This window comes from Homalodisca vitripennis, chromosome 3 (genome assembly GCF_021130785.1).
Source record: "Homalodisca vitripennis isolate AUS2020 chromosome 3, UT_GWSS_2.1, whole genome shotgun sequence".
NCBI lineage: Eukaryota > Metazoa > Arthropoda > Insecta > Hemiptera > Cicadellidae > Homalodisca > Homalodisca vitripennis.
In genome coordinates, this window is record NC_060209.1 from 141,736,372 (window position 1) to 141,747,361 (window position 10,990).

The following is a 10,990-nucleotide window of genomic DNA, read 5'->3' on the forward strand; positions in this document are numbered from 1 at the left end:
GTATTTGGCTAGAAAGCGAAATATATTAAAATATTGTATTAAGAAATGATAGTTTGCAATTATTTAATTTCATAATAGTATTGAAATTTTATTTTTCACGCACTAAACGCTTTTAATGTGAATATTAGGAAGGTTGGTGTTTTCTTAATCAACAATATACATGTTTAGTTTGTTTTATTGTTTTTTATTAAAAACTGTGTTGTATTACAAGTTTTGATACAATGGCACATTAGCTATGTCGTAGGGAAAACCCTTTTCTTTTAAAATAATTCCATAAAGCTAGGTTTGTCATAGCTCATTACAGTTTTGACCAATTTATGTTCTCAAAACCTGTAATTGTCAACTCACTTAATGAAATGAAATGTCGAATACGAGAATGATATTTGATGTATCTGGTTTATAAAAGTTAAACAATAAACTGAAAATGGAAAATTCCTGCTAAAAACATTTCATTGCGGTGATTAAAAATATATGCTACTGTACGGAACTTAAAAATTATACACGGTTGATTATTCTTAGCTTTTACAAAATAAAATATCATTAATGTTCTGTAGACAATAAATAAAAACATACGCATTTAAAAACAATAAATCGTGAAGTTTGATATAAATACAAGAACAAAATTATAGTTAAAATAACAAATTTTTGAATATGAGGAGACCAAGAATAGCTAGATATGTATTCATTGATTTATTACTTTGCATTATTTATTTCCTTTTTTATTAACTTTCACCATCGAGAGCTATTAGTTCTTAAGTAGTCAGTGTCTTGAATAATACGTGATCACTGAATATGGATCTAGAAAGACCACACGAGAAACCCATTGATGAATGTTGCATCAAATGTAACTTATTTCAGCCTCTACCTTCCTTGTAGCTTCCGTCATCAAAGATTCCTGCTTCTTCATCTGCAGCGTTTTTAAAGAGGGCCTTAAGTATAGCTTCAGGTATCGGAGGAGAGGTAGGCAGATGGTCTCCTGAAGGGAGGAACCCTCTCTCATCAGCGGTGTAAATCACTCTAAAATGTGATCCATCAGGAGCAGAAAAACTGAAAGAACCTCTAACGACTGTGCCAGGACCTTCGGGAACGTTCTGATCTACGGTTCCATTTTCTTCCGCTGATATCTCACCTTCCGGTACGTAAAATCTGAAAAAGATGAAATCGTTTGATTTGAATTGCCACTAATGTCTATTTAATTATAAGGTATGTCTAAATTAATGATACAAGATTCTAATATGCTGATAGAATTTTGTATGAAGAAATTTTGGGGTTAATTACGACAGCCTATAATAAACATTAGTCATCAAGCTAATATTTACACTTTTAACCCTACAAAAATTGTTTTAAGTTGTAAAAGTAAATATTAGTAACAGTTTCCTTGATAAACGTGTAATAAACTTATCATAGTGGAGAAAAATAATCAGTATTAGATGTTTTGGGACCTTTATATTTTTTAAAGTAATGCATACTAAATTAACAGTATTTAATTTTTCTAATCTATGGAGGAAATATTCCTATAAAGAATTCGTTAACCATGCTGGTATTAAAAAGGAAAGATTGCAAAAGAATATAAATACAAATGGAAATATTTTGCTTTTCATTAAAATGCCTACTCAACGTGTTTGATTATAAAATGGTGATTAAAAAGTAACAAAAATAATACGCCTACTAACTTCCAAGAGTATGATCCATCCCATGCCTCGGTTGTTGAGTTCTCTCTTTCAGTTTCAACGGTTGAGGAAGGAGTCCCTGGAATGCCACCAGAAGGGGTTCCTTGAGAAGGCAAAGAACCAAATCCGGCAATAGGTGGCGTAAAATTAGGTTCTAGTCCTCCATACGATCCTCCTAAGTAGCCAGTTAAATACTTCGCTAACTTCATGTAATAACAACCACTAAATAAACCTTTCCCAGTGCAGTCAGAACTTTCAGTTGATGTTTCTTCTCTATGAGTTCGAGTTTCATCTGTTACGGCAGCTTTGTTCACAGCACGAACACCGACTAAGTCTTGAGTATCGTTGATCGCCAATGTCTTCGCAAAACAGACAAACAGAACTATTCCAATCTGAAAAGATGTTAATTTGTAAATATTTCATTATAGCAAAATTAAAATTAGTGCTGCATAAGAAATGTTAAGTGCATTAGTTACATTTATAGTAAACTACTCTTTTAGTTGCTTATTTTTAACTTACCTCTGCCAACTCGCTTGCTAATCTGAGAAAAGCTTTGTACCTTCATCAATATAGCTCGTTACATAATTAGTGGCAAACAACAATAATTCTAGGATATCATATTGGTCATATTGATGTTCAAAAATGTTAATTTTATTGCAATTAAGAACAATTTTCTATATGTGCTGTGTCAAAAGTTGTTTAAATAAATATAGCTCCAAAATATAGTTATAATTGTTCCAATAAAAAATTTGATTTTAAAATAGACTATATTTCATTAATAAAGAGTTAAAAATTAATGATTTGATTTAAATCTTATCTCTAACTTAATTAGGTACTTTTTGTACGTGGACTGCTTTCACGTTTCGAAAAGTTAACTTGAAAGGTGGCCAGTCAGGGGCTTAGTTACTAATATTGACTGGAATCTGTGTTACGTTTTGGATGAAGTAAATTTATTCCATACTAAATTTAAATGGCAATAACATATTTTGCTATATGAGGTTTTAAGACAATGATGAAAATCATAAACACAGCAGGACGAAATTGTTTTCAATAGTATGTATTAACTAATGAGATAAAATCAAGTTTACTGTAAACTTCTACAAAAAATATACTACAAATAAAAGAAAAGAGACTAGTAAATAGGCAACAGTTTGATGTTGGTACATGTCATTCCATAGGATTTGGCTAAGAGTTAGTCAACATTTCAAAATTGTTCTTATGGTTAACGACGAGAAAAACGCAGAATAAATAAATCTATAAATAAATTTAGTGTGATCATATGACATAGTGACACAATATCAATAGTGACACACTGTAGACTTGATATTTTGCATGCAGTCTAGGCAAGCCTGTTACGCGACATGTGATGTGGCGTAGGGGAGAGTGGGGTAATTCTGCGCAGTGGGTAATAGTGCGCATCACTGTTTGAGACAAACGGACATAGTAATCCGATGTCTGATAAGTGCTGCACCTAGCGGTTGCTATGCGAACTACTAGACAACAACACCCGGCGCGCCACTGGCAGTTGTTAATGAGTGAGAGTGAAAGAAGTGTTTATCCGTGATTTTTCTTATAATTTTCTCTCATCAGGAAATAAGAAGGTAAGCCTACATCATTTCTCCAATCTAAATAATCTGTACATAGTCTTAAACTACGTTAATTTACGCGTGTTTCGGTATATGATTGGTCTTTAGATTAGTTCAGTTGCATATTTTAGGTTAGGTTTATTCGCACATGGTCGCAGTCGGGTAATGGTACGCGTTTGCGCGCATGATTCCCCCTCACACGCTTATATACAAAGGTTTGCCTAATCTTTGTTTTCGTGGTTTTGTTCTCAGATGCCGAGAAATTACATTCGAAAGGGTGATCGCCTAAAGTACTCGCCAGATGACCTAAAAAATGCTTTGCGGGCTGTCAAAGAAGAGAAAAGGAAAATCAGAGAAGTCGGAAGAAGTTTCAACATTCCAGAGGCGACCTTACGAAAAATACCTTGGCCGTTTCAGGAACCAATAGGCCTAAGAGAGACGTCAATCTTCGATTAGGTCGGAAAACTATTTTCCCGGCAGAGACGGAAAGCTGAACTTAGTGAATTTGTTTTGCTGCTAAGTAGTCTTTTTTATGGTTTAACACCCAAAGAGCTTCGCCGAATTGCCTACAGATTTTGCTGAAGACAATGGTCTTAAGCACTCTTTTCAACAAAGAAACTTGTCTGGCAGGCAAAGACTGGTTATATAGCTACTTGAAACGCAACACAAACCTGAAGTTACGCCAGCCTGAAAACACAAGTCTTAACAGAATTTCAGCGTTCAATGAGCAAGAGGTTAAGATTTTTTTTGATAACTTGAAAGCAGTGATACATAAATTTGAAATAGACCCCCACCGTACGTACAATCAGGACGAAACCGGTATAACAACCGTCCAAAAAGAAGTGCCCCAAAAGTGTTGGCACTAAAGGGTGCTAAAGAGTAGGTGGGGCTACTTCAGGGGAAAGGGGAAGAACAATCACAGCAGTTTTTTGTGTAAGTGCTGGTGGCCACTACATCCCACCAATGCTGATATATCCACGCAAAAGAATGACCCCCAACCTTCAAGTGAATGGACCACATGGTGCACTTTACTGCCTCTCTAACAACGGCTGTACAAACTCGGAGCTGTTTTTGGAGTGGCTAGCTCACTTTAAAAAACACTCACACCCTACACCCGAGGATCCTGTTCTTCTAATCCTGGACAATCACAACAGTCATATATCCATACCGGCCTACAAGTTTTGCAAAGACAGCAACATTCATATGATATCTTTGCCCCCTCACACGTCCCATCGGCTTCAGCCACTGGACCTGACTTTTTTTCGGTCCCATTGAAAAACGCCTTGTATAGAGAATATGATCTTCATCTAATGCGATCCGGTCATGAGAAGATAACCGAGTATGATGTTTGCCGGGACTCCTTAATCAAGCTTTTATAAAGGTAGCTACCATGTCTAATGCTGCGTCAGGCTTCCGTTCTGCTGGGATTTTCCCTTTCAACCCTGATAAGTTTTTTGACAACGGAATGGCTGAAATGCGCGACTTGCCTATCCCTCCAGTAGAAGGGAGTTTCCAGAGCATGAAATGCCTACACCAACTAGGATCACTGTTTGTCCAGAAAAAACACTCCCTTCCACAAGTCAAGTGTCAACACCATCAACTTTCGGAAGTCCTCAGTCAACTGCAATTGCACCAAGTCTTTTTGATGATCCGTTACCGTGCACATCGACCAAAGCTTCCAACTCCTTTCTGGCATACGCTCCTTTCTTGAGTTCAAATAAGAAGGTTTATAAGCCTGCAAATCAGAAAAAACCCAGGGAAAAACAACATTCAGAAATTTCTAAACTAGCACTCCAGTTAAAATAAAACTAGAAGCTAATGCAGAAAAGAAAAAACTAAAAGAAGAACTGAAAAAAAAAGAGACTGACCAAAAAAAACCAGAAAGTTGTTCAAAGTTTAGCTTTGTCTCCTAAACTTTAATAAAAGCAAATGGGCCTACTGCCAGTAAGGTAAAAAAGACCAAAGTTAGGCCTTATCACAAACTAGAGAAAAGCGTTTGGGACACATCAGATGAATCAGACATAGACCCTTCAGCCATCTGCAATGATGACGAGTTTGACGATGTAGACAGAAGTGTAAATCGATCTAGACGCAGTTGAGGGGGCGCCCAATGAGTTGTGTGGTTTTTTTGTGGAGATCATGGAAAAGACAGGGAACTTGTGGTACAGATGTATATTGTGCGGAAAGTGGTATCACGCAGCATGCACAATGAAAGAATCAGCTAAAGACTTTATTTGCGAATTCTGTAAATACTAAAATAATTTTTTATCCTCTTTGTTTAAAAAATTTATCTCTTTCATATTAAAAATATCTCTTTGTAACCAAAAAACATTTTATATAACCATTTTATACTTTTATTCACTATAATGTTTTTACTTACACACTGTAGGATAATAAAAGTGTTTACTATAAATGGTGACTTTTATTCCACATTCCGATATGTGCTCAAAACGCGCACCATTACCCAACCCACTGCGTACCATTACCCTACGTTCGGGCAATTGTGCGCTCTTGCATACTCTTAGAAAAATAAATGTACATAGTTTGCCTTAGGGTATTTTATTTTCAAAAAAACACCAGTGTATAGTATGATAACCACTTCAACTTTTGGTGTAACGGATGACACAAAATAAGCCATTAAAAAAAATATGAAAAATATTTTCCCTTAGGTGCGCACAATTCCCCCACTCTCCCCTACTCCTGTCTTGCATGTAAGTACAATCGATAAAATATGGTTGTAGGGAATATATTCAGAGCATTAATAATATGTAAGTGTACTTTGCGATTATACGGGTAAGGATTGTTATTCAAGTAACGCTAAATGTATTGCTAAGCGCTAACCTCGGGAACTACTGAACCATTCGACTAATTAAAAAATATTATGTGTTTTAATTAAAGTCCGAGTAAAGCTTACGAGGAGAGAAAAGTTAGAAAATATTCCCAAAGTATTTAAAAATTTGTGAAAATAATTAAAATATTTACGACTTCTAATCCAAAGTTAACTGACACCTAACATCTATAGACTTTTTTGGCTGAAGTTCATAAAAGAGGCAAAAATTTGTTTACATTTTAATTTTATAAAATATTAGAAATACAATGCTTAATTAGTAGTGTAATGCACATTCCAAATATAATTTAATTTCTACTTTATATTGCATCATTGACGATTGAAGCACCTAACGCAATGGAAATACTATTAAAATGCTGTTTAACACTGTGAACGTTTGGTTGCACGTAAGGTACTAGAAACTGGTGTGCTCCCTTGACATTGTGTATGGATTTTACTGTAGTTTAAGGAGTATAAAAGGAATTGCAGACTCTTAAACCGGAAGCAGAACACAATAGAAGGAAGCATACCATTTTTAATCAAAGTTTGATCTGTAAATAATCTAGACTGGGATTTAATAAAATTAATAATTTTCTAGGTCATTGCAACAACATAAACTCAACTGTGGAACCGTAAATAAAGTATACCGGGAGTGAATTTAAACGGCCGGAACTGACACATTTTGCGGCAGTAAATTTTTAATCGTTCTATATATTTTTTAGTTGGGACAAAATGGCAAACTCTAAGTATGAAACTTGAAAATATTAGATCGTAGGTGGATAACAAGTGCAGGTAGTAGACGCTTTTTAATCGAAGTAGATCCTAAAAACCAACATATTTATTGTCTTGACCGGGGTTACATCAATGGGTGGAATCTTAAATAAATTAGGCCGGAAGTTAATTTAAACTGCCGGGACTGATTCTTTTTGACCGCAGTAACTTTTCATTAGTACGATATACTTTAGTCAGGATAAAATGACAATCTATAACAAGTGCAGGTAGTAGACGCTTTTTAATCGAAGTAGATCCTAAAACCAACATATTTATTGTCTTGACCGGGGTTACATCAATGGCTGGAATGTTAAATAAATTAGGCCGGAAGTTAATTTAAACTGCCGGGACTGATTCTTTTTGACCGCAGTAACTTTTCATTAGTACGATATACTTTAGTCAGGATAAAATGACAATCTATAACTATGGCACTTGAAATACCTTAGACAGAAAGTAAAATAAAGGAGCCGAAAACAGATGCTTCTTAATCGAAGTTGGTTTTTTGGTATGTACTTTCTTACTCGGGACACAAGGCTTGTTTTTCAAGTATGTACTGAAAATATCGCAGTAGAAATTGAATTTACCACGGTTTTATCAGGTTTTCACGGCTTATATACATATACTTTTTTCATTAAAAAAAAAAAAAAAAAAAAAAAAAAAAAAAAAAATAGAACTAGTAACAATTGTATTTACCTTTTGAATCGCTTGAAAAACATGATATAGCTCTATATATCTTTGCATCATAAATGCTTACACTAAAACGGATATACTCATATATTTTGAGAATTGCGGTGAAGCCGCGGGTAAATCCTAGTTAATAAATAGTTATGAATATTCTACTCACAGTCTTCCATAGCATTGCCGAGGTGGAGAACCTCTGAGCACACGACGTGACACAGGAGCTAGCAAGGACGGTGTCTGTGCTGTAACATTCTCCTCCCAGGACTAGCGGACAAGTCGACAAGTGTACTTCAGGATCGTTTTGGCAGACGAGTGAAGGTTACCAGATGATCGGTGTAGACGGGAAAGGGAAACCGGTCGACTATGGCTGGGAAGTGGAAGGGGGGGGGGGTCACCAGAGCTGGTATTAGACAGCGGCACCCGTCTCGGGCCCGTTACCTGTATACGTACAATTATAATAACAGAAAATAAAGTCTCACATATAATATATGAAATACACACATTAACATTATGCACATTAAAATGCTTAGTTTAACCAATTAGTCTATGTGTTATAGAAGGAACTTTACGTATGGAAACATTTTAGTTATCAAAGTTAGAGAAATATGTTGCTCTTAGCAGAAAAACCAGTGAAATATTTATGCTTTAACAAATTTTTAATTGTAAGGAAAGAGTTTTTAAAATACGAGATACGTAGGCTATAACAATTAAAATACATTTTTGAGAGGTTATTACTTATTTCAAACGACTTCATAGGCAGAGAAGTATTGCACAATTAAGTTTGAGGGTTTTGGAGAGTTTCACACATAAAGTTTTATTTAGCAAATATGTGGTGGTTAAGAAGAGGCAGAAGACGCTGTGTGTAACAATTTAACCTTATTGTCGTTACAGGACAATTTAGAATAGTTTTTATTACATTCATAATTAGATATTTTCGGAATAAGTGTTCAAAGATTGAGACTTTTCTATAAGACCATACGTCACTATCCTCAGAAATGCTTGGAGACTTTTTGGAATAAAAATCTTTTTTATGAAGCAAAGCGTGAGGCTGTATTACAGTACTGAATCCAAGGGCCTTTGTTAATTCCAACGACAAAACCAGGGTTTGGGGCAATTGGAATGTCGATTAAAGTGGGTTTGCTTATGAAGCCTCTAGTCTACCGAGAAGTAAATGAACAATAGCATGTGTAATACCTTGTAATTTATAATTTACACTAAAACTCCGATGTATATTAACAAGACCTGCTAGCGTGAGATCTGTTAGTTCCCAACTTCATTAGCTATTAAGGAAGCGGCAGTCTCTCACTGATTGAAAATAGAATGAGAGAATCAAAGGAATACCACTTAGTCATGCTACCAGTGTCAAGGCCCGCGGTTGTGGCATTGTGATGTTAATCAGCCACTAGAAGTCAAGATTAGGAGATTAGAGGCTCTGAGAGAAGACCGTGACATTTTGTTTGTATGGTCTGCACTTTGCATTCTCCCCACTACACCACATCGTCTTACAGGTTATGTCTACACAATGGAGTAAAACAAACAAAAACTGCATTATGTTCCTTTTATTATCATTTTATGAACATTAGAAACCTATCTATAGAAATTCAGTACACTGAAAAAGCCAATGTCTCTGTTTCTAACACTAAATGTGAAACACGCCTTCCTGTTCAAACACGTTGTTATGTTCGCTTATTCAGCATATTTTTACCGAAGTGTGCAGGACTACGACACAACACAGCTTTCAACAATGGTTATGTAAAGAGATTGACGGTGACTATACTTTACTTTTACGGTGATTTATGGGTTGATCCGAACATAAATGTCGGATTTCGAATAAATATGACCAGATGCATGAAGTCCTAGCATATAAGAAATGAATCAGGCTACTGATCTATATCTATAGTTTTAGGGTCATGAAGTCTTTCCTACATAATTTGGCACGGATATTCCTCTTATGTACTAACGTAGGATTTATACTGAATACGATTGTAGCCAAAACGGTCCCACAGCATGGATTTACAAACACTGTCAACTATAATTTTCTGAGATTTTTCTATGTGAGAAGGTAGAGACAAAAATAAAAGATATACGAGTATATTACACCAACGTTTAACAAGTTTACTAACGCAAACTGGTGCACTGTCAAAATGCCAAATAATAATACTATACTTGCAACTAACATCAGTAAAAAGTAGAATAACTAGCTTAATTATAGTAAAAAAACATAATTTGAACATTCTCTTACAATCTTTTCAATAAAAAATCATTTACACAGAATTGCAAGTATTTAGCGATTTAAAAACTACTGGAAGGTATTTATATAAACGATATTCAACATAAAGTGACTTCTTTAAAAAGAGTTACAATATATTTTGGATAATTACAAATAGTTTATAACCTAATGATTTAATTTTTGACATGACAACGTCTTAAATTAGGTTGCGGCTCGGAGTCACTCATGAAAAAGTGTAACGCCCGGTAACGTTACGATGCCCGTCCAGTGGGTCCGCCGCACGGGATAAAGCAGATAACTATGTTTATTCGTGAAAATGTGGAGTGCTTAGATTCGTCATTTACAACAACTACAACAATAAAGGTAAATAATTGTACACTGATATTTCATTATCGTAAACTATGATTGATTGATTAATTGTTAGATTGACACAAAAGATGAGAAACTGAGTTTATAGGTTATGTCATACTATTGACAAATGTTGATAGTGTTAAGTAAATTATTAGTTTAAATCACTCTGCAATCAATCGTAATTCAGTCGATTGAGAAGAAACAGCGCGTATTGCTAGTCAAACATTTAAAATAACAAATTATAACCTCTAACCTGTCATAACAGTGCGACCAAACAAACGAACTAAACCGACCAATCACCACGCGCGTAGTTAGAATTTAACTGTGTTTAGCAAGAATTTCAAATTCCAATTTTAGTAAATGTTTTATTCAACTTTACCATTTACAATAACAAATTTTAATTAATTTCAAATTATGTACAATGTTTTAGTAAACAAAATATATTTCTATAGTTAAAATTTGTGCAATTCTTATTTTCATTCAATTCCTTGTTCCTATTGTGCAATTTAATAATATTCATATCAATAAATATTCTACCGAGAAAAAGACGTTGTCACGTAAAATCTTCGCCCGTAAAACCGACTTTACAGGCAACCATAATTTTTTCCTATGTTACAGATCTAGTTAGTATTTTGGAACTCCTTACTCAGTATATCACTAATTATATTCAAACTTTTGGCCTCACTATGCTAGTGGCATTAACGTCGGGAATTTCTTCTTTCAGTTTCTAAATTAGGTGCTTCCTATGACTATAAGCTACAAACAGTATTTGATTTAAACTATTTTTTCCCGGAGCCAAAGTAACTTTTGGTTGTACAATTTTTAGGTAGATTTAATGCTGTTATTACCTTTGTGGGCGAAGCGGAGATTCTTT

At 34.8% G+C, this 10,990-nt stretch overlaps 1 protein-coding gene across 1 annotated transcript; it reads right to left on the reverse strand.

The window, feature by feature from the left end:
- Positions 1 to 681: 681 nt before the first annotated feature.
- Positions 682 to 7,803, reverse strand: LOC124357600 (cuticle protein 3-like). The gene is made up of 3 exons (XM_046809522.1): positions 7,699 to 7,803; positions 1,674 to 2,062; positions 682 to 1,146 (listed from the first exon to the last, which is right to left on the reverse strand). The coding sequence occupies exons 1-3, from the start codon at positions 7,711 to 7,713 to the stop codon at positions 855 to 857; spliced, it is 696 nt and encodes a 231-aa protein (XP_046665478.1). The 5' UTR covers positions 7,714 to 7,803; the 3' UTR covers positions 682 to 854.
- Positions 7,804 to 10,990: the final 3,187 nt, after the last annotated feature.